The sequence below is a fragment of the Melospiza melodia genome, chromosome 1 (genome assembly GCF_035770615.1).
Source record: "Melospiza melodia melodia isolate bMelMel2 chromosome 1, bMelMel2.pri, whole genome shotgun sequence".
NCBI classification, from domain to species: domain Eukaryota; kingdom Metazoa; phylum Chordata; class Aves; order Passeriformes; family Passerellidae; genus Melospiza; species Melospiza melodia.
This window is the reverse complement of record NC_086194.1, coordinates 132,781,139-132,805,813: the sequence shown is the minus strand read 5'-3', so window position 1 is coordinate 132,805,813 and position 24,675 is coordinate 132,781,139. Positions and strand designations below refer to the sequence as shown.

The window sequence follows — 24,675 nt, the reverse complement described above, 5'->3', positions numbered from 1 at the left end:
TGGATATCTGCTAGCAGCATAATGCTGAACCCGCTACACTTCTTTCTCTTGGAAAGCAAGACTTTCTTATTGCACACAAAAAGAAATATATTTAATACTTATTGATGCAACCGTGCTCAAATTTAGATGTAGTCCACGTTCATTTGAATGATGGTTGATGCTGTATGGAATTGCTATAGGTACAATTGCTGCAGAATCCTCACTAATGCTTATTGTTTTTTTTTTTTCAGCCCAGTAAAGAAACAGATGCTTTCCCTTTTCAGTGTACAACACTATTTATTTTGCTTATAAACTTTTGTGCATTTTATTTTCTTACTCCAACAAAAGAAGAAACAATGTTTCTTTGCACCTCTTTAGTTTTGGAAACTAGAACAGTCTTAACACCAAAAGGAAGTGTTCCAAATTAAGAACCAGGTCCTTATCCCATACACTCACATTAAACAGCACTTCATTCCTAAGGAGCCATTGATTTTATTTAGATTATTCCACAGGATGCAGATCTGGATGCTGCTGGAACGTTAAGTGCCTGTTTAAAGACTGTCCTACACAGAGGAGCATGCAAATTGATTCAGACTCAACAAACAGAAGAGACACTGTTCTGAACTAGAAACACAGTAATAGCCTTTCGTTCCATACCAGTGCAGCAGCGATAAAGCAAAACCTTACCATTGAATTATTTAAAGATTATTTGTTTAATCAGATTAAAAATTACTTTTACTGTAGCTACTTGTCTGTAAAATTTAGCAATACTATTGTTCCTCGTTTACAAATTTTATTTTTATGCTTAAAGATTTCATTCTCTGAGGCATTAAGTGTCAGTTGCCAATGAAATCCCTTGCTTTGCAGAATTCAGGTAAAGGACACATAAATGAAATCAGTTATCTAGAATGACAGAAAGAACAGAACAAAATGAACCAAACAAAGTAAAACATAGGAAAAATATGCAAACAAACAAATTAAACCTAATATATCAGGAATAAAACTGAGGAAAAATAGGAAAAAAAAAAAAAGGAAGCATGTGGGACTATTGTGATTATAGTATACAATCAAGGTACATGATTCCAGATTCTTCAAATTACCTGGGACAAAAGGACAGTTAACTGTCTGTGAAATGTCAATCATCCTTATTTGGAATGAACATACTGGTAAAAAAAACTAGTCTAAATCCTAAAGGAAATCAGAGTAAAGTGCTCAAAAGTCACTAACAACGACACTGCCAGGAAAATAAACTCTGCATCAACACACTAAAATCAATCAGTTAATGAGTTATGCATTAATATGCAAATAACATGGGGGAGTTTACTGGGGAAGCAAATAATCCATTATTTTCTACATAGCCTTTGCAAAACTAAGGAGAGAAATACTTTAAGAGAAAGCCTTGCTGTGAAAAGGGAAAAAAATTAATATGCATTTCATGAAGACATTTAAATAACAAGTTCAGCAGGATATTACAGATATTACAGCAGAATAATGAAAGTCATATTTCTGAGTGATAAAATCTTTTAATAAATAAAGTCAGAATGGTGTTGGTGAAATAATGGTGCCACAGTGTACATTGCTAATTGAACAACTATGGGTTGAGCTTGAACTCATAACTTCTTTCTATCCTGGCTGCTGGACATCCTGTCTGTTGAAGAACAAGGGACTTGATGGTAAAAGGAGCATCTATATTGCACATAAAGGATACAGACCTGTATTAGCAAACTGCCTTTGTTCAGCATGAAACAGTCAGAAGCTAATGTCAGATTTGTCAAGCAAATAAACCCAGACTCTATGGAGACTCTAAGCAATGTGTTCCTCTTGTTTCAGAGAAAAGCTCCGAAGAATTCACCTTGACATATTCATAATCATGAGAAGGATAATTTGATACGTTTTTTCATTAATCTTTCACACTCTTTGCACTGCTAACATTCTACCAATTTATTTTTGATTTGTGCTTTCTATCTTTTTATTGTGCCTGCGTTTAGAGATGCAAGTAGGTGGCAACAGCAGCAATTATATAATAAAACAGACATAATAGCATTAACAAAACATTTGTATGAACAGATATCACACTACTGTGCCTCACAAGATTTAACATGAAATTCTGTGATTATTTTATTTAGCTTAAAGGGAGATCTCTACAAAATATAATTACAGTATCTATAAAAATGTCTACAGAAATTAATACTAAATGTTTTCTATTATTTTTGTACCTATCTACTAATATTAAATAAAACCTTTGCATTACAATAGCTCTAAACCCTACAGTATTATTCTGCATAAAATTTTACAGATCTTCCAAATAATTGTAGTTTCGCACGCACAAAATTCAATATGATGCTTAAATAAGGAATGTGACACATCAGGTAAAAACAGTGATACAAAAAGCCCATTATCCCTCTGTTCCATCTCTGTTAACATGACATGCTGTTAAAGATAGTGACTCCCACAGCATTCCTGAAGTCTAGTGCTGGCCTACTACAGGAAGGAACTCAATCAACAGAGGATAAAAGGGAACTCCTCTACCAGCAAAGCCCTGACATAATTATCTTATCAACTCCACAGACAATACTTAGATGCAGGTACTTTGAGGTATCTGTACTCCCTGCAAAACCCACTGCTTGTGTCATTCCTCCCACATTCACTGGCTCCAACACCCAAGGGTGAGAGAAGATAAACAGTGCTGCAGTCATGCATGTGCCTTATTATCTCATTGATGCTTCTCAGATGAGTATTGTTAATATTTACTCACAAAAGAAGCACTAAAATGCACTTAGTGTTAACAGTGTAAAACGAAATACCAATCCATGGGAGCACATGCATAAAGATGTGTGTATGCACCCACACACACACACACACACAGAGCACTGTTTCTTTGTAAAGAACATCTTAAAGAAGAAATAAAAACTACTTACACCAGAATAGAAAGGCTCACCAGACACACAGATCACATCCTGCTCCTGGATCATCAAAATATCTTTGGCTAAGTGCAGTCGCACTTTGAAAGGCTCCTGGTTACCATCCTGCAGCAAACAAACCCCTGTCTTTGTCTTCAAATGAGGGAATAAAGAAAAGAAGTTGTTTTCAGTTAGCACTTAGAATTGTTAAAAGCGATATTTTAAATAAGAATACTTGATAGATAGGTACAGTCACCATAAACATGTTAACAAAAACCCAAAACTATTTTCAATGATCACTGTATTTACTGTGTTTAGACTACAAGAGAACAAATGTTACAGTAGTAAATATTAAAGGTAGATTTGCAATAACAAGGTGCTATTTCACCCATGATGATTTTGTGAAACTCCTTCCAAATTGCTTCAAATCAGCTGTGCTCTTACTTTCCATCTTTTCATTAAATGATGAAACACTCCACTTGGACACAAAATAAAAGCTGGTCCCCCACATATTACACCATTTTTGACACAGAAACACATACAATGACACCTCCAAAAGAGCCAGATGTGAGTATCAACAGCTACATGAACCCAGTTGTGGGCTATTTTCTGTGAATACAATATTGATTTAACTTTTTTATGGTCCTTTTCAAATGAGGATGCTGAGCTAAGAATAAGAAAAAATAAATCAATGACAAAAACTCCCTGTAGTAACTTCGCTCTGGCTCCATTTCTATATTTTACACTCATAGCTAAAGATCAGGAATTCTGTAGGATTCCTCAATATATAATAAATTATTTTCCAGCAATCAACAGTGCCTTTGTGGTAGCACCTACTTTTACTATCTTTCGGGGCATTATTCATGAGAGAGTGAGCACTGAAAAAGTTCGCACATTAAAGTACCATCAGTATTTCACTTCACCTGAAGGTTATGTTGAAAATAGCACTCTTTGTAACATGTCATCAATGGACGAAATTCCTACTGATGATTTTAATATGATATATTTACATACTATTAATATGTACGCATGTATGTGTATATATATATATATAAATATTAATAATATTTACATTTTTTAATATGAGAATCCTGCTTACAAACAATCTAAAACCTTTGCCTTGCAAGTAATTTATCAGCCTAAGTATTTTCATAGATATAGATATATAGAGATATATAGATACATATACATATGTATCTCAGATGAAAATTCACATCTAGAAAGTATTGAAAACCTTTGACTCATCACTATCTTCACAGAGGTCAGATTTCAATCCAACAACTGTAAAAAGTTGGCTTAAGAGGAGATCAAGGAAAGAAAAGTATTTCTCTGAACTTTAAGTGCCAAGGTTGACCTGGCTGAATCTCAGGGTTCTTCTTCAGACAAGAGTTTAAAAGAGGATTTGGAAGATCTCCCCATAATGTGCTCTTACATCCATAGCATGGAGAGAACAAACACAAATATGGAACTGACAGTAGGCCACTGGCAAAAGAGAAGTTTAAATCTCTCTCACAAGGTTTTAAAAGAGGTGGAAAGGTCGAGGACAGTCTTTAAATAGCTCTACATAATGTTCTCCACTGACAAACTGTTCTGTCACTTCTGCTCCATACTCAACACTCAAACTTTGAAAATTGCTTTTCTTGGATACCAGGAGCAAATACATATAACTCAGCCATGACTTTTGAAATTGTTTTGACATTGTTTTTATTCTTTTTAATCCAGGTAAGAAGAAGAAAAAAATTAAAAGCTCTATGCATGGAACTCACATTGAGGTCAGTCAAACCTCTGGTCAACATTCATCCTACACCATTTTTCTAATATTAAGGTGCTTTTTTGGGGGTTGTTTTTTGTGAACAGGATAAGACAGAAACTGATTAATGTACACAGACACAATAAATGGATCACAGGAGTTACATTTGCAGTACCACAGAAAAATTCACTCATATAATACATAAAATGTTACAACATTGAAATAAGGAGTAGTCATGTCCTTGGAATTACTCCTTTACACAGTCTCCTCTCTCCCTGAAGTTGTGAATGAAGCAGTAAGTGTCAATGGAGTTAAACAATGTAGATTGTAAATAATTATGGTCAAACAAAGGGACTAAAACTTAGAAAACATCTGTTTTCTGCAGCAAAGTTTGCAATATGCCTTTCCTCCTCCCTGGATAACCAGCAATAGAATAAATTCTTTCTTTCATACACTGGGTGTAGTAACTCTGCCTTAACTGATTGCACGTTTCTGATTTGGTCAATAACCTTATAAAATCTCTAGAGTCTTTCGGCAAAAGTGGAGGGGCTACTTGGTAGGAATTAGAGGCAACCACAACAGGCACAATTAGACATAATAAAATTAAAATTCAAGTCAGTTTCTAAATGCATATGAGCTGAGCTTATTCAGCCTGAACGAGCAAATCAAGCTTGGGAACAGCAAAATATTTTGGCCCTTGGTAAGATTGATCACACACACTCAGAGACCTTATTTACATCAGACATTCTAAAACATAATGAACCACTTTACTGTTGTTGGGTTTTATGAAAGCTAGTTTACAATACAGCTCAAAATTAAATCTTCAATTAAACTAGCTCCTTCCCTCACCAACCGGACAGCTGCATTAACCATGTTAAAGAAAAGCATGTAGCTGAGTTTCATTAAGTAACTTCAAAAGAAGACATTGAGAACAAAGACTGGAATTAAATTGTTTCTTTTTTGTTTCTTTTTTGTTAAAACCTTTCGTGCTTCTCTTACCCACCCCCTCCAAAGTATTCCACAAATTGAGTAAAATAAAGATGTGAGTTCCTGTTCCAGAGCTGGAAATTAGGGAAGACAACCTGTGTATGTACTTTCATGTAAACTGCTGCGCATATCAACATTTTTTATTCATGTGGCCTCAGAAAAATTACTCAGATCAGCTGCATAGCCTATAGCCCTGCCTTCTCTTATATTTTAAGAGCTTAGATGGTGTGCACATGTCTGTATATATGTGCATGAGGCGTGGGAGTGCAGAGCTATGGCTGATATCGGCTTTTGCTCCTGACACCAACTCTTAAGAGATTCCATGTCAGGCTGTGCTAAAATTTTCCCTCCAAGCCTCTCCAGTGTCGCTGGCAGAGAGCTGAGCCCTACTCCTGTCTTACAGCAACAGGACACAAACAGCACACTGGCTGAGCTGCTGGGCCATGCAAGGCATCCCCTTGTGCTCAAACACGTGGTACACTGCATCACCTCACAGCAAACATGCAGAGAGAAGCTGAGTTCAGCTGACAACAGTTTGCTAAGCCAATAAACCTTGACTGAGCCCAAATCACCAAGAACATCACCTTAGTTATAGAGTTGGGCTCCTGTGCTGCAAAGATGGGAAGAAAACTGAGTGTTTGCAGTTGCACGTTTTTATGAAGGAGAGGAGGCGTGTTAAGGAGTGCATATGGAAGCGTTGGAAAGATGTGAAAGGGTTTCCACATGAGAGAAGAGCCTGTGGCTTTCAGCAAAAGCAGTGATGAAGGAAGGTAGTGGTACCTAAGTAAGAGATGCAGTGAATGTTGCACCCACACAAGGCTGCCTCTGTCTTCTCATTCCACACAGTTTCAAGCTGAGTTAGATAAGAACACTGATGAGGCAAGAGCTGATGTCCTGGAAAGTGCTTACAGTTCCTGAACTAATATAATTACAAGAGGGACTGAAAACTGATCGCCCTTTGCTTCATCACACCAGTCTGTGGTGAACTTTCTGCTTCAGGTCACTACCAGAGAACAGTAGAGGTGGGCAGAGCCCTTAAGGCAGACAGCTTTTCCAGAGAATATGGTCACACTCTGATCGTTGTTGGCAACAAGGCAATGAAAAAAGGCCACTTAAAAATTATACCCTGACTTACAGCACATTGCCCACAGAGGCTGTATAAAAGATCCAGCCTAAAGATTCCTTTCCTAAAAGGAATTCAGAAAATTTTACATACCAAAACAAATTGTTAACACATTTGTTAAATCACCTTCACAAACATTTAAGAATTAATTTCAGGGAAAATACACATGAAAACTACAGCTCCTATATTTATTCTAGCAGCAGGGTACCTACAAAACACATAGCAAAATAAATGCTGCAGGAGAAACACCATTAAAGTTAACTGTTGATTTAGACGTCAACTTCATGCAGAACTTCCAAAAAAATATTTTTTTAAATTTATCTAGCCTATACAAGTCTGTTTGCAGATTTTCTGTTGAATTTTTTTTCTCATTTTATGTCTTTGGGTTATTTTTCTTGTCGTTATTTTTTCTTGCTTACTTCCTATGTTTTATTCTCAAAGAGAGTTTCTCAGTCTTTCAGGAAATTTTAAATACTTGTAGCTTTCAAGACATGGCTATATCTTGTCCGTTCTGCTACTTTATCTACGTATTTGGCCTACAGTAATAACAATTTATTTACCTTTGCTTCTCATCGTTTCATATCAACAGGAAGACTTTAAGAAATATCCCAGAATAGTTTAGTCCATGAACAAGTGGAAGCAAGAAAGAGGGGGGGGGCAAACCCAACTCAGCACATTTTATATGCAAGGTGACCTGGATTTTTAGTTGCTACTTTGACTGTTATGTCCTAAAAGAAAGTAAGCCTCTGCAATTTGGTTTTAAGCCTTGAAATTTATTTCTACTATCAAGAACATGATAGCAGTAAGGAGAATGAGTTAAAAAACTGCCTTAAATGTGTACCTAGCTCTTTCAGATTAATATCTACCCTTTTGGATGCTTATTTGAACTGAGGCTGACCTCTGAATATTTGGAGATATGCCTGTCACTGCTTCATAATCGTAAGTATAATAATAAAAAAGGAAGTTGAATCAGAGGTTTAAGGAGGCAATGGCATTGGATTTAAAGAGGTAATAGCAATGGATTCAGGAGGCAGGAATATGTGTCAGAACCATATATGGGATGTTTTTTAAACAGTCCAGCTACACATTCTGTGGAGGTATTCCTGGCTTAAGTGAAAAGCCCTTGTATTGTCAAAAACTGGAATGCAGCCCAGACACACAGGGATGTGTTCAGCTTGTCATTCAGAGCCTCTTCAATCAGATACCAACATTTTCCAATCCAAGGGACAGCAAGTCCATTCCTGCATATGAATTGTACACTCCAGTCTGAAAGAACTGCAGAAAAATTCTGAATTTGGACTTGAACTTATTTTAATTTGATTTATCAGCTATTTGCCAGGTAAGTGTTTGCTGTAGTATTCTTTCTAAGTGACATTATTGAAAGAATTAATTCTTATAAAGAAAGTCCTTGTTTCAAACTGTCTGAAATATAAAATGTAAATTAGACATTTGGAAAAAAATATATATTGACATAAATATGTATATATATGAGCTTCTTACTAAGCTATGGTACTTTTTCAGAGAGAAAATTTTATTTTTCTGACACTGTAAAATGCCATTTTGAAGTCTGAGTTGCCAATGAGCTTACTGTGACTATGGAGTTGAACCCAAGAGGTAAGGTAATGTAAAACTGAAGCCTTTTGTGAGAACATGGATGTTTCTTCAAATTTACTTCACCTGTTGCATTCTAACACATATTGTAAATTATGAGTCATTTTCCATCATGTGATTTTGAGGTTAAATCATGAGTTGAAGCTTCATTTTTGAAAAATCCCAGAAACCCACTGTATTGCTATTTAACAGGATTTATAAAAAAAAGGAAAACAGCAGCTTAGTCTGAAATGTGTGAATCAGAAAACGGCATAAAGGTGACTAGAAATAGATCATAGAAGTATATAATGATATTTAGGGAAGAAGTTCACAAGAAAGTTAAATAAGGCTTAAAATTTAAAACATGCTTTGTTGCAGGAAAGCCCCACCCCAACTAGATGGATGTTGAAATAGAGGTCACTACACCTTTGAATAACAGAACATATCGAATTATAAAGCTTGTGAAGTCTACAAGAAAATTTATAGAATTCATAAAGCACAGGACAAACAGTTTACCAATTCAAATGAATCCTTCAAAGAAACACTGGACACTAGTGTGAAAACAAATGAATAGAGTGTAAGCAGGGAAATGAATGGGGTATTTATTAACTTAAATAAGTTTGTTGCTATACTGGGGGGGAGGGGGGAGGCAGGGGGTAGGAAAGCCAAGCTATTAGAAGTAAAGAATGAGATTTCAAAAAGTTAGAAAGCTGCTAATGAATCTTGTTCATAAAGTACATGGAAAAGATGAACCTAGAAAAGAAATCACAAGGAAAGATGTTCTAATGCATTACAATCATCCCAAGTCTTCAATTGCAACAGAAGGATACTTTCACTGCAGAGGACAGTATTATGTCAGAGACTGAGGTTATCTTCCAAGAGATAGTTTTCAGAATATAGAATAAGGTCAAGTGAGTACAGGAGAGCATTTTTAAGAACCCAGTGACTCTGTGATTTATGCTCTTGTAAAGTTCAAAAAGCTTGGGATAAAGGGTAAAAGAGGAGCTGGATAGTCTTATGGTTTAGAAATTGTTAAAGAGAAGAACCAAAAAAATGGATATATTTGCTGATCAGTGAGGGAAAAGAGCATAGAATACTGAATAATGAAACATGAAATAGTGAAAAAATTCCCCCAAGTAGCAAGCAGAGAAACTACACAAAAAAAAAAAACCAAAAAATCACCTCTTCAGATAGCAGATAGTTTCCCTTTAAAAATGTGGTTTTGTGTTTAAGATGTCCTCTTTTTGTAGTATCATATGAATTGTCTAGCATGGAAGTTATTTTCCTGCAGACTATAGCTACTTTAGATGCTTTGAAAGGCAGCACAGCCTGAAGATAAGATGCTTGGGGGAGAAAATAATCATTAGGATACTAGAAATCACTTTGAGATTGGAAACAAAATCTACCTGTCTACAGTTCTGTGTTTAACTTCTCATTATAATTATAACCCTGACTGCTCCAATCAGATCTGCTGCAGGAACTTGGGCACAAAGTGCACATGCAGGTACCTATAAGGAGACAAGACCATTTCAGTGTCAAGTCTCAAACCAAATCTCACTAGTAGACACTAAAAGAAATTAGGGATGCATGAAAGCATCAGCACTATGAAAGAGCTAAATTTCCCTCAGAGACCTCCAGTGCACTAGAGCAGCAGTTAATTAGAATGAAAAGTCATTTAAGGAAAAAAATTGAGTATGTCATGGACACCATGAAAAACATGCTTTAGCTTCAGTGCATCTATGTGGAAAATTTTGGTTTTGTGCTAATTGAAACCCTGCTCAAGCCATTTACTACCATTACTAAAGATGGAAGCACCAACAAGAATCTGAGCTGCATTCACCAGTTTGGGAGAGCGATCTCAGCTCTTCTGCAGTGTAGTGGCTACAGCACCAGGATATGCAGATGAAAGGAAACAAAAAGGGGAAGAGGAAGGTCAGACAGCCAAGATGCTTCACAAAAATTTTTACTGCCATTATCAAAAACTTCTTAGTAACTCTTCTTTGCAGTCTCCAGATCATGGAGTTTTTTTGGATGGGTGGAATCAAGCTCTCCTTCCCCTGTCTACCATGGAAGGTCTGTAAATCAGCAGATTTTTAAAGAGCTAAATTTGATACCCATGCCCCCATTAGAAACTAGATACAGAATGAAACAGATCTGTCAGTGTACTTGCACTGTCAAGGCTAAGACAGGACTCATGCCAAGTTGTCTTTCTGTGGCTGCTCTTGTCATTATGTCTGCTGCACACAGAGTGAAGTTAACAGTCTTCAGATTTTAAATAGTCTACAGAGTTTAAAGAATAACAACATTAAAAAAAAAGAAAATAATACTCATCTTCCTCTTTTCCTGAATAAGTGCATTCAAAAAGAAATAACAATAATAATACTAATAATACCAAAATGCCCTAATAACATTCTTTATCTCTTGGGCAGCCATGAAGCACTTAGGAAATGGGAATACATGATCATTGCAGGCTCCTTCCAACTGAAAACACTCTATTTGAAAAGTCAAACCTCAAGTTTAGTAAGAATGTTTTCTTCCAAATAATCTGGGATATACTGCTATAGAACTTACGCCATGCATGCATCTTCTGAGGTATTAAAGCCTGATAAACAACATCCTGGAAATAAACATCACAGTATTCTTTCCCAAAGGCAGGGCTCATTTTAATATTACTTTGTTACCCTACTACTTGCTTCAGAATGCTGTCATGATTTAGTGTTGTTTATTCTGCTTTTTTTCTCTTCTCCCCTAATTTATTCCAACTGATTCTCAAGTCACAATTGGTTATATCTGCAGTTAGCTCTTGATTTTAGTGCTGTTCCAATCCCCTCACTTCTATTTTTTCATGGGATCACGGTCACACCTAAAGTTCTAGCCAGTTTTCTTGTTTCCAGTCCTACCTTCCTAAATGGTGTTTGTGGTTTTCAGCATACAGGTAATTGTCATGATTTTTAAATTATAATAATGCATTAAAATCATTACATAATTTGCTGTAAATGGTTCTCACTGTGTCTCAGTTGCTGAAGTTGTTAAAATCACATTAAAACAATTGTACATAGACAATCACTGAGTAAAAAGGATGCCCTTGCTAATGTCTACAAATACATTTTATTTGCTTTCTTTAAGAAAAATTATTATAAACACAGAAAGCATTTTCCTCATCTCTAGTAGAGAGTGACTGAAGTACTTTGCATTGACATTATGAAACCAATTCTAGGCAAAATTTGCTCTCTTACCTCACTAAATCTGAATGGATTTTTTTTTTTCATTTTGGTCACCTTCATATCTTCCCTTCTCCCTACCCACTTTTCTCCCACATTTCTACATTTCCCCCTTGATTCTGCTGAGCAGCACCAGGCAGATTCCTTGTCCCACTGACATTTCTCTTCATGTACAGGCTTTCAGATATAAACAATTTCAAGAAGACTAAAGCTCATACAAAATGTAGCTGCCTGCACCTACATTGTGCCTAAAGAGGTAAATAGGAACAGAGGTGAGGTCTAGAGATGAGTACACTTGCGCAAATTCTTTCATCTTCTACTACAAAGTCCATCTGCCACCGTGAAATGATCAGCTGAATAACTTATATTTGACTATGTAATTCCTAAAACTTCATGGGAAGAAAAGGGGGGAAAGAAAGGTATCTTGTATATAAAAAGGATTAAAAGTTCATTGATTTTCATTCTACTATTTGAAAAAAAACTGATCCTACCTCTTCACAGGCGGTCCTGAAATCCATGTGCTATGACACAGCAAGTGATATTTGTCTAAAATGGAGAGAAAGACTTCATTAGAATGAAAAAAGGTATAGGAACACATAAAAGTTATCTGTTTGAGATGAACCACTGCACTTCTCTTTGCTAGGTCCAGTTACAGCCACTGCTTGAAAGGAGAAATGATCAAAGTTGCAACAGGATTAGGAAGATGTTAGAAGTTGTTCCTGTTCTTATAAAGTACGCAACCTGGTTTCACTGAATATAATCAAAGGAATGATTGTGTTCCCAACACCTCCTCCCTCTCACAGGACATTGAAACATACTTGTCTTATTGCAAGTGTAAATGTCTTTCCTTTTAGGTTTTCCAATTTTTGTTTCTTAAGTAGGAGTATACTCAAAAGTAACAAAAATAGAGGCAATTAAGTGTTCCTCTTCAGAACACACCCTCTTTTAAAAATGCCCTTTTTTCCCTTTTCTCCCCTAATTAAAAGCCATCACTCACCAGTATCTTTTATCTCATATTTTATTAATGTACCTAATCTCTCCACAGAAGCCACTGTCATTCAACAGTGTGCTTACTTTCCAGAAATATTTATGACTTGAAAAACAAATGTTAGAAAAGTCAGGAATACATCTGAGTGCTGGCAAAATGTCACACCAAATCCTGCAATTATTACTTTGCCTGGCCTTTACTTAAAGTGTATCCATAGCACACTTATGCATTCATTTATTTATGTGATAAAGCCACTAGAACAGAGTGTTAGCAGAGGCTACCAACAGTGTCCTGCTGCTGGGGCTGCAGCAAAAACACTCATGCATCAGTCAGTAACATTTTCATGATACACAAAACAGTCCTGGGCAAAACAGCAGTTTCATTCAATGCCCGGGAAAAAAAAATCCTGTAATAAAATTCTCTCCATCAAGTATTCTATTGCTATTTTGCATTATTAATGTGCTTGCCATTACTTGTATAGGTATAGTACTCAAAGTTCCAACACAAAATTTGCACCCTTAGCCTAACTTTAAAGTAAAATTCAAAATTCCTCACATAGTACAAAAATTTAAACCCCAATAGTTACAATTAAACCTCTTAATAATAGTAAAATATTTTCATTAAGTCTCTTGATTTATTTTGCCAGCCTGAGTGCAGTTTTATGGAATAGCACACATATGAGGTTAATGTTCTCTATTTATTGAGCTCTGCCTGGTTCACAGCCTGTTCTCTAGACTAATTTCTATCAGAGATAGCCTAGATTGGCTAGGTTACAATTCAGAAATTTAAAAATGACCCATCATCATTCCTTCCTTATCATCTTTACACGAGCAGCAAGATCCAATAATGAACTGTATCTGTAATTTTCCTATCAAAAACGCCCATAAAACCAAGGTCACTACTACTGTTTCAAAGATTTTCTCCCTGGTGGGTCAGTCATTGTGTTACAAAGTTTGTTTCCTTGTAATCTTTGCGAACTCTTTTTCCAGCTGAATAAACTTAAGTCAAAAAGAGACTTTACTCACCTTAGCCAAATATTCTGAGGACTTCTTAGCCTTCTGAAACTATAAGAGCATCTTTGAAACATAAACTGAAGTAATGCACAGTGCTCTCCTTTCTTGGGCCCTGGTCATGGCAGGTTACTAATTCCTACTGTAGTCAAAAGTTTATTCTGGTGTTATGTTCTGCTTTTTTAATATAAGTTCTTAAAAGTTTGGGTAACTTTGGTTCCACAGTCAATGACAACTCCATTTTCATTCTCTTTTAGCTGCTCTTTGATCTAAACCTTGTTTAACCCTGTTCATTTCTATAACTCAGTATGATTACTTTATTATTTTTTTTTTTAGGTATAATGCATTTATTTACTTAATTCAGAAATATTCATATTATCACAGAGAAAAAAAGAATTCTTACTAATAAAATACTGTCTAAAATGTAAAGCTGGAGCTACATAATACTCAACGCAAAAAAAAATTCCTTGCAGAGAGTTTGTGTTTCTCAGGCAGGCAACATCTCAGTAACTAATCTTTGCAATACAGCTGCTACAGCTTCTGCTCCCCTCTATTTCCTACTGATTCTCATCTGCAGCTGCACAGAGAATGTCAGCCCATTATCAATGTTCTTTTTCCAACTATCAGCAATTTTATAACACTTGATGTTTTACAAACAGCACACAGAAGGTTTGATTACAAAGTGCAGTACCTCATAAATAATCTCAGAAATGTCATTGTTTCCAGCATTTATACCCCAAATAAACACTCTGGATAATTAAATTACAGGAATACATATCATGCATCATGCAGAAATGTTATATCTTATGCTGGTAAAAGCCCCAATGATTACTAATCATCTCCTCCTGTAACACATGAAAAAAAGCAGAAAATATAAACCTAAGTAATTGAAAAAAAACCCTGTAAAATGATAAACTGTGAAATCCATTGCTTACAGAGATCGGTGATAAGCTTCTGGCTAATCCCTGCAACCCCATCTCCAAATCACAGCCACTTTCACCTGAGCAACTTTCTAGCTCTAATAGGAGTTCCTTTCAGCCTAGATAATTTTTTTTTTTTTGCCCCTCCCCACCATTAGGTTGCTCTGGGACAAACTGTGCTGCAGAATGTGAGAAAGGAGCAGCCTGTGGCTTTGAATTGAGGAGGTGAGGAGGAGACAGCTCCAGGAGAGAACCTGGTTTGCAGGCACAGAGGGAGGCATGAGCAGCACGTATCACTCAAAGAGAAACAAAGGCTCCAAAAGCTGTGTGCCTCTCTCCAGAGGGGCTGGGAACCACTGCAATCAAAGATAAATATACAAGCAAGCTTTGAAAAGTTACCTGCCCTCCTTTCCACTTGCCTTGCAATCTGCATCTCCCCCAAAACTGAGTTATCAGACCTATTTAGCTGACCTCTGCTGATGCACGTAAAAGGAACAGAGTGTGACAGACAGGTTGGGAAGAGACTTTGACACCTCCTTGGCAGAAAAAGCAGTTATTCAATACTGAAGAAACATTACCAAGCAATATTTTTATGGCATTTGTGTTCTAAAGAGAAATCAATGGCTAAAACATAACAGCAAAGATGAGGGCTATGGCAGCCCTCAGAGACAGAGCATCATTTAGGATAATGCACTGAGTGCTTGAGCTATGCTCTGATCTTCTTATAATAAATCAGGTCATATTCCAGTGGTATAATAGATGTAATTTCACAAAGTACTTCGGTGATTGAATATTCCAGTATACAATAATGAAATAAGAGAGCAAACAAAAAGAAAATTTCTTGTGTGCACAACATCAAGAAGAGATACTTTGGGAAGTGTAGGAAATACTACAAGCCAAATTAAATACTTCTGATAGTATGAAACAATTCATTCTCAAGGTCACTAGTGCAAAGCAAGAATACAATACTGTATGCATAAATAACAAGTGTATGCAGAAATTATGCATTATCAAATGAAATTTTATTTAGCATATGATATCACTGCATATCACTTGTACAAGTCTTACTTGATGGAGAAAAATCATAAATTCTTATTGTCTGAGAAATGTCTGAACTGCTAATGGGGAAGGAGACTAAAATCCTATTTCAAAGGCAGAAATCACAGATCAGCAACTACTTATGATAATAGTCTACTACTAATGTTTGCCTTTTGAAGTCCTTCTGCCTCTATTCTTGCCAAAATATTTTGGGCTCTTCATTGTAAAAATGTCTGAAGAAAACCATATCTATCACTTTTGTATGTGTTAGCAAATTAAACAACCGTACATTTGTCACTCTGCAAGGCCTTTTTAGCAATCATTAAAACTAAACCCCAAACCTTCTCTATTATAAATAGGGAAAACAGATTTAAACATTATCCTTATATATATAGCATAGCTATTACTTTTGCTTTACAAGAAATAAAAATATTTCTGGAAAAAGAGAAGCCTTTCTTCCAATCCAAATTCATTCCACCAGTTTGCCACAAGGTGTTGGGTACTGGAGAATGGTCAGAGGCATGCAAACACCACAGTAAATCAAAGGAAGAGTTGAGTAACTGTTGCATTTACATTGCTGTACAATTATATTTCCTGAGCCTCGTACCTTCTCTCGATGGTTTTCCCATGGCAGATCTTCTCAGCAGTGGTGTTGCTGCTTCTCGGTCAGGGCTCCTCTCCCCGGCTCTCCCTGACCACCCCGCCCCCTTTTATCTCAGCTCTTTCCATGGGCTACAGCTGCTGCCCAATCAAGGACATCACAGCTGCAGCCCATTTACAATGACTAGAACCAGGGCGGGGTCACCAATACAACACAGAGATCTTCACAATACACAAGCTAGCTCAGGCCCCCACATTTCCCCCTTTACTTTTACCAATATTACAGTTACAATATACATATCTGTCCCAGCTCTCAGGCTGCCACAGCTCACAGCTGTCCTTTCTTCTGTCCCAGCTCTCAGGCTGCCACAGCTCGCAGCTGTCTAGTCCCAGCTCTCTGGCTGCCACAGCTCATACATAGAATATATACATATTCCCCTTTTTTTTCCCTTTTTTTCTTTTTTTCTTTTTTTTTTCTTTTTTTTTTCTTTTTTTTTTTACTTTTTTTTTTTTTTTTTTTTTTTTTTTTTCTTTTTTTTTCTCTTTACTTCTAGCAACTTTATAACTACAATACACATATTTATTTTAGCTCTCAGGCTACTACAGCTCGCAGCTGTCTTTAAACACACACACAAATCCCTAGATGTTCTATATTTTAGAGTCCCAGCTCTCAGCTGTCCTGAATACATACTTTACAGTCCCAGCTCTCGGCTGTCCTTTCTTCTGGAGTCTCAGCTCTCGGCTGTCCTTTCTTCTGTCCCAGCTCTCTGGCTGCCACAGCTCGCAGCTGTCTTTACTTCTCGAGTCCCAGCTCTCTGCTGTCCTTTCTTCTGTCCCAGCTCCCAGGCTGCCACAGCTCGCAGCTGTCCTATCTTCTGTCCCAGCTCTCTGCTGTCCTATCTTCTGTTCCAGCTCTCTGCTGCCCTATCTTCTGTTCCAGCTCTCAGGCTGCCACAGCTTGCAGCTGTCCTATCTTCTGGAGTCCCAGCTCTCTGCTGTCCTTTCTTCTGTCCCAGCTCTCAGGCTGCCACAGCTCGCAGCTGTCCTATCTTCTGTCCCAGCTCTCTGCTGCCCTATCTTCTGTTCCAGCTCTCCGGCTGCCACAGCTCGCAGCTGTCCGGGGGATTCCATACCTTCTTTAGATGTTCGTTGTGGCTCCAGCTCTCAGCTGTCCTTTCTTCTGTCCCAGCTCTCAGGCTGCCACAGCTCGCAGCTGTCCGGGGGATTCCATACCTTCTTTCCTTGGCTGCGTGTTCGAATCACGTCGGGGTCACCAGAATGTTGCATTTACATTGCTGTACAATTATATTTCCTGAGCCTCGTACCTTCTCTCGATGGTTTTCCCATGGCAGATCTTCCCAGCAGGGGTGTTGCTGCTTCTCGGTCAGGGCTCCTCTCCCAGCTCTCCCTGACCACCCCGCCCCCTTTTATCTCGGTTACCTGCATGGGCTACAGCTGCTGCCCAATCAAGGACATCACAGCTGCAGCCCATTTACAATAACTAGAACCAGGGCGGGGTCACTAATACAATAGAGAGATCTTTAACTGCCATACATACAATACATAAGTTAACTCAGGCCCCCAGATACACATTCACTCAGCCCCCTACATTTCCCCCTTTACTTTTACTTACTTTACAATTACAATATGTATATCTGTCCCAGCTCTCAGGCTGCCACAGCTCGCAGCTGTCTTTACTTCTCGAGTTCCAGCTCTCTGCTGTCTTTTCTTCTGTCCCAGCTCTCTGGCTGCCACAGCTCGCAGCTGTCCTATCTTCTGTCCCAGCTCTCAGCTGTCCTTTCTTCTGGAGTCTCAGCTCTCGGCTGTCCTTTCTTCTGTCCCAGCTCTCTGGCTGCCACAGCTCGCAGCTGTCTTTACTTCTCGAGTCCCAGCTCTCTGCTGTCCTTTCTTCTGTCCCAGCTCCCAGGCTGCCACAGCTCGCAGCTGTCCTATCTTCTGTCCCAGCTCTCTGCTGTCCTATCTTCTGTTCCAGCTCTCTGCTGCCCTATCTTCTGTTCCAGCTCTCAGGCTGCCACAGCTTGCAGCTGTCCTATCTTCTGGAGTCCCAGCTCTCTGCTGTCCTTTCTTCTGTCCCAGCTCTCAGGCTGCCACAGCTCGCAGCTGTCCTATCTTCTGTCCCAGCTCTCTGCTGCCCTATCTTCTGTTCCAGCTCTCCGGCTGCCACAGCTCGCAGCTGTCCGGGGGATTCCATACCTTCTTTAGATGTTCGTTGTGGCTCCAGCTCTCAGCTGTCCTTTCTTCTGTCCCAGCTCTCAGGCTGCCACAGCTCGCAGCTGTCCGGGGGATTCCATACCTTCTTTCCTTGGCTGCGTGTTCGAATCACGTCGGGGTCACCAGAATGTTGCATTTACATTGCTGTACAATTATATTTCCTGAGCCTCGTACCTTCTCTCGATGGTTTTCCCATGGCAGATCTTCCCAGCAGGGGTGTTGCTGCTTCTCGGTCAGGGCTCCTCTCCCAGCTCTCCCTGACCACCCCGCCCCCTTTTATCTCGGTTACCTGCATGGGCTACAGCTGCTGCCCAATCAAGGACATCACAGCTGCAGCCCATTTACAATAACTAGAACCAGGGCGGGGTCACTAATACAATAGAGAGATCTTTAACTGCCATACATACAATACATAAGTTAACTCAGGCCCCCAGATACACATTCACTCAGCCCCCTACAAGTAACTGCAGATTAATAAACTCTCATTCAGTTATTGCTTTCCAGCACAGTTGAATTATATTTTGTTTGACCACTGAGTTACTTATGTTCAGTTAACATAATGATTTTTAGTAATTTACATATTGGATTCATTTGCTAAAAAATTTCTCATTGAGCTGGCAACAGACAGTCTCTAGATTCAAGCACTTCCGCACACCTCCTCATAAAGTTCAATACATGAAAGGGGATCTGTATATCCACTGCACAGAATTATAGTTTTAATAAATTAATGTAAGCAGAAGGATGCTCAAGAGGCTGGAGGACCCTAAGCTGTGTGTACCTCAATCTACCTGATAGTGCAAAGACTGAGATGAACTTTGGAATCAGCAAACCTGTGCAGTTCTTTGGCAGGGAGGAAAATAATTACCTGACAAAGCTTTTTAACAAAATGTTCAGCTTTTAGCAAAGCTCATGCTTCAAAAGAATTGAAGTTGGCAATTAGTAACTAACATGGTTTTTAATGTTTCATTCATTTTACCCTGGTTAAAACAAATATGGCATTTATCTGCCAGTCATAATTTATTATTTTAGTGGCAAGCTTATTTAATATGCAAGCCAAATTAATGATTCACTCTATAAACAACAATTTTTCCATAGTCAGTGATCCAGAAGGCACTATTAACTGAATGAATTTTCTGGGGCTTCTGTTTGTTTATTCAGTGGTGTTTGCATTAACAATTATCTAGTGTCCCCCAGAACAAACACCCACAAAATGGCCTAACGAGTTGCCCAGTCTGTTCTGGCTTGGCAAAAGAAAGCTATTGCAAATGGCAAAAAAAAAAACAAACAAACAAAAAAACCCACAAAAAATCCCGAAACAACACAACACACAATCTTTCAGAAAGAAAAAAAGCATTAGAGGAGAATAATAATCTCAAAACAGTGATATTAAATGCAGTGGGCTGTCACTGCATGTCGTGATGTGAAACGCACCATGGCAAACTGGAGCATGAAAGTTTGGCTCTGGGTCAAAGTCTCGAACACTGTCAGGAAAAAAAAAATCTTTTGCCTGGTTTCTCACTTTTCCACTGTTACCCTTTGGTGATTCAGTAGATGTGTCTAAATACAATTATGTACATGATTTCGAAGAGGACAGTGCACATGTCAGAGCCCAAGCTTGTACTAAATGTCTCCTTATTCTTCACTGCTCTGGAGGCTGCATGAACTGTGACATGATCTAGAAAATGTCTCAGCTTTGCTTAAGTAACAGTGCCTTTTGTCAGAAATAAAGAGAAGTTCTTCTCTATTTGGCACTGCAGTCTGGATTTTCCCTCCATTATCTCTCAACACAAAATTTTCAGATAGAAGACATAATGGCACTCCTCTGCCAAGGCAATTGTTTCACACTCAAATGTAAATTTCATGCTCCTGGCAATATGCCTCATGCCAATAATTCAGTGAGACTTCCACATTATCCTGCATCTTTTGATTTCACTTAAGTTAAAAGAAACGTAAACATTGTATCAGTGTCCTAAAGGAGGTTAGAAAATAAATTGAGAAGTATTTATCTGAGATTCTTAGATCCTTCATGAACACCTGACAAATATACTTATACCTGCATATATAAGCATGTGACATTTCCAAAGTAAACTGCAGTTCTTAATGAAAAAAATAATTCACAGTGATATTTTTAAAATCTGTATATCCTGCTTAAGAAAAATTAAAATAATAACATGCAATGAATAATGAAAATTGTAACCAGATTAAATAAAGGACATGATGTCAGACTTATTACAGATTATTGAATTAAAATATAATTTCTGCCCATTTGATAAAGTTTGAATCACAAATGCCAGTATGACCTGAGAGAGCTTGAACTAACCAGGTAAGAATAACTGAAAGAAATTACAAATCTATTCTCAGAGAAAATCAGAAGTTTCATTAACTTCAATGAAAAACAATAGGAATAAGTAATTTTTAATTGACCCAGAACAAAAAAAAAAAAAAAAAACCAACAAACCTTTGAAATCCCATAACCAATCAATATTTAATTACGACCTTATCTTATTTTGATGGGGTTGAAATTAATTGACTAAGGTCAAAACTTTTCGGTCTGTTTTATTAGGTTATAATAAATTCCTACCATTGAAAACAATATTTCTATTTTATGTTCACAAAATCAAAAAACTGTCTATTTTACATTACCAACTTATGTATTAGAATGCGATACATTTGTAATGGCACTAGACCTTATCAGTCCTTCCCACTGAGATGGTAACAGAAATCACAGCAGTCCACTTAAACAACTGGCATAATTTACCTTTCCATGCATATTTTCATATTGTTATTTGGAGTTTGCTTTCTATTTAGAAATTGCCTCCATCACCAGTCTTGCAACTGCAGTTTCTTTGCTGAAATAGAATTGGGCTATCAGGGATAAAAGGTTTGGGGAATATGACTGGAAGCTACCAAAGAAGATGGGCAGAGAGGCAGTTTGAGAACCTATAGAAGAAAACCAAGTCAGTGCAAGCAGGAAAAAAGACAAGAAACCAGGTACTTATTTTTGGTAAACAATCTTTGCAGAGACATTGAATTGAAATTACTACACTCTGGTATCCGATTCACCTAGGTAAAATATCAGAGAACTAAAAAACCCCTGTGCACATTATAAGAGCAACACCACAGATTTCCTATTTAAAGTGGACGAAGGCATCTCTGCGTTGCACTGCTGCTAAGACAAACTCTTGTTGTTTACTATCTCAGGTCATTGATCCTTGAATATGGCTGATTTTCTTCACTGCTTTTTTTTCCTCCCTTCCTTTCATCTATAAAATATGAATTTACAGATTTCCCATAAATAATCAAGTCAATAACAAAAAAATAAGTCCATAGAAATATTTAAATCAATGTGTTTAATTGACCATTTGACAGATCTAGAATTAAGTCTGAACTGCAACTTAGCTTCTAGTGTCAGGTCCTGTAATCAACAGCAATATTCCTGTCTGAGAATTCCTATTACAACAAGCACCCATGCAATTCCAGTGGTCACCAAGAAAAACTATGCATTTGTTTAGCATAGCTTTAACAGAGAGAAACAGCATAGCTTTAACAGAGAGAAAAACCAAGGTTTATTGCAGTTGCTGCTACAGTTTTACCTTATCTGAAAAGTCACTTATAAAGGTTGCCAGTAAACAAAACACTTCCTCAGGTTAAGGTAAAAAACCCAAGCAGACAAACAAACAAAAACACAAACAAACAAAAACCAAAGCCAAACAAAAAAAAAAACCACCCCAAAAAAAAAAAAAACCAAAAAAAACCAAAAAAACAAAAAAACAAAAAACCAGTAACCTATTTCAAAGAATTGCCAGTAAAGGAAGGAGGAATGCAATGCAGTGCATGAACCAGGAAATTATAGCCATTAGAGATATCATGATCATTGCACAATCTTCAACATTTTCCCTTTTTTTTTTTTTTACAGCAGATGCTTCTATATAGAAGAATTCAGTATGTATAGAAAACAAACACCAACAACTTGGCTCAAAATTAATCAAAATAATTAGATCTTCCACTTGAGTTTTTACACAATTCCAGCAAAAGCCTCTTTAACTACTCTAGAATACAGAAAGCAGGAATTTGTAGCAGTGCTGTTGTAATACCATCAAGTCAAGTTTATTTACTGTCAAACTATTCCTGCAGTAGTACATTGTCAAAATATATAAAAAGGGAACTTGAGATATGCAAAATATGCCACATAGGAAAACACAGGACTTAAAGCACTGTATAATTAAATCAAACAAAGCTAAGTAGCCAGTGAGAAATAATTTACAGCTAAATAGAAAATAACCCTGAGAGAGCAGCACCCCTCACTGAAAATCCTTTTTTGTGGAAGTACATTGAAATAGGATTGTGGAATGGTCATCCCAGCTGTCCACACATCCCTATCCTGCAGGGTGTTAATCCTGCTATATGGCTATCACAGTAAGGCAGAAAAAACCACCAACAACAGTGTGTTCCACTTTTAGAAACAGAGACAAACATACAAAATTCAAACACTGGCAAGTGGTAAACTGTGCTGATCCAGGAACACTGAGTTACCACACAATGAAACCTGTGCAGGTGGGTAACTGCAAACAGCATCCCTATTTAATCAGTCACATTGTGGGAATTACTCATATTGGTTATCACATTTTCTATATAATTAACTACTCTTTAGATTAGATTTCACTTCATGCATTCTTGAGCTCACTAAAAGCCAAGACAGCAAACAATGGAAGTCATAAGGATTTTTCTTTGTAAAATCCTGGACATATTTCTGATGCAAGGTAATTGTAATAAAGGTGGGACTAATATCATTAATTTCTTCTACGATTGTCTTTCATACACCAGTAAATGTAGATGAAAAAAGATAATGAGAATATGCACTGTAGAGTCAAGCAGGCTGGAAAATGCTGAATTCATGATGAAAAGGTTTTACCAGGAGCAAAGTGAATGGGGAAGGGAATCTAAACCTTTGTAGGTTTCAGCAGAAAGGAGCTGGGTACATCAAACTGTAGAAGCTTTTGTTTCCTTGGTAATGTTGAGGGATGAGGAAAAAGAAGACAACCTTCAAGACAGTGGATGTGAAGGTTTGTAGCCACCATAGAAAACTTGATTCTAGGGAAATGCACCCAAAATCAGACCCAAATTCCATAGGCATGATAGTGCTACACCAGTACTTCTGTGTAGAATAAAAAAATTAAGCAATGCCAGCAAATTCATTGTCTCTGCTCTTAAGCTGCTTGTACAGACTCTTACATGGATTTAGTCCACGACAGGTAACTCTCCAAAGCAAAAGGCTCCATGACTCAGGAATTAGTAAAAGGTGACTGTTAATAGACAGTTTTCTCACAGCCACACTACTGCATAGGAAAAGAGAGTTAAAAACCATGGATGTAGGCTGTTTTATGCAATTACCTCAATGCCAGAAGCCAGTTTCATTGATAATAATAAACATGACCTAGGAACTTCATATTTTGGAAATTCACAAGAAATGCCAGAATGTAACAGCCAGTACATTAGCCCAAATGACAGCTCTAAAGTGTTTACACCTAAGAGTATCAGAAGATACCTCATTATAGGTTACTTTTTATGTGAACTTTTATTAAGAGTAGTTTCCAGTGGAAAATTTAGATTGTGAATGTGTAAATGAAACTGAATCATACAGCATACAAAATAAGGTCTTAAATTTGTATACCTTTAATTCAAGAATTTTCCAATGTTTAACCTATCTGAAAGAGTTTAAATATAAGTCTTGAAATCAAATAGGATTTAAATTTCAACAATTCCAATTATATAACCAAAATTCACTGGTATGGTAGATGAATATCTATATGGGTGTACTAAATAGTACCAAAGGACTTCACTTCAGACACAGACACTGAAGCAAAGCAGGAGTTTTGCTCTTCCTTTTTACTTTCCAAGTCTTTCAGGCAAGAGACTAGGGCAGAGGACAGACTTCAGGTCACAATTTCTTTATTCACTTTAAAATCTATTTCAGGGAATGGAAAGGTTATAGTTTAAAGACTCCATTCCCTCATCCTGTAGAGGAAGCTATGGGGTTCTTTTCCAGCAGGCATTTTCCCCCAAATTACTGGAAGTAGGAACAAAATTTGAGAGAAAGTGAGAGTGAGACTTGGTTAATTAAAGTAACACAACAACACAGTACCAGTCCAAAAAGACTAATGAAAGAGGAAAGAGCATTAAACAGGAAGAGAAAAACATGACAGAAGACAGAAGAGATAGCCGATAATGAGAACAAGGAAAGAAAAAAGGAGGAGAAAATGGAAACATATTTTAAAACTGATTTCATTTCCCCATTACACATTATTATTTGCTAGGAGAAGTTTTGCTACTTTATTTC

The 24,675-nt window shown here is 37.4% G+C and overlaps 1 protein-coding gene across 5 annotated transcripts in view; it reads right to left on the bottom strand.

Moving 5' to 3' along the window:
* The window catches only part of SNTG1 (syntrophin gamma 1), a 320,666-nt gene that overhangs the window by 145,881 nt on the left and 150,110 nt on the right, over nt 1-24,675 (bottom strand). For all 5 annotated transcript variants that reach the window (XM_063168615.1, XM_063168607.1, XM_063168586.1 and 2 more), the window contains exons 2-3: nt 12,042-12,096; nt 2,898-3,032 (exon numbers count right to left, since the gene is read on the bottom strand). In XM_063168615.1, the coding sequence (XP_063024685.1) occupies nt 2,898-3,032; nt 12,042-12,068 (162 nt within the window). In that variant the 5' untranslated portion in view covers nt 12,069-12,096. The remainder of the gene's footprint in view (nt 1-2,897; nt 3,033-12,041; nt 12,097-24,675) is intronic.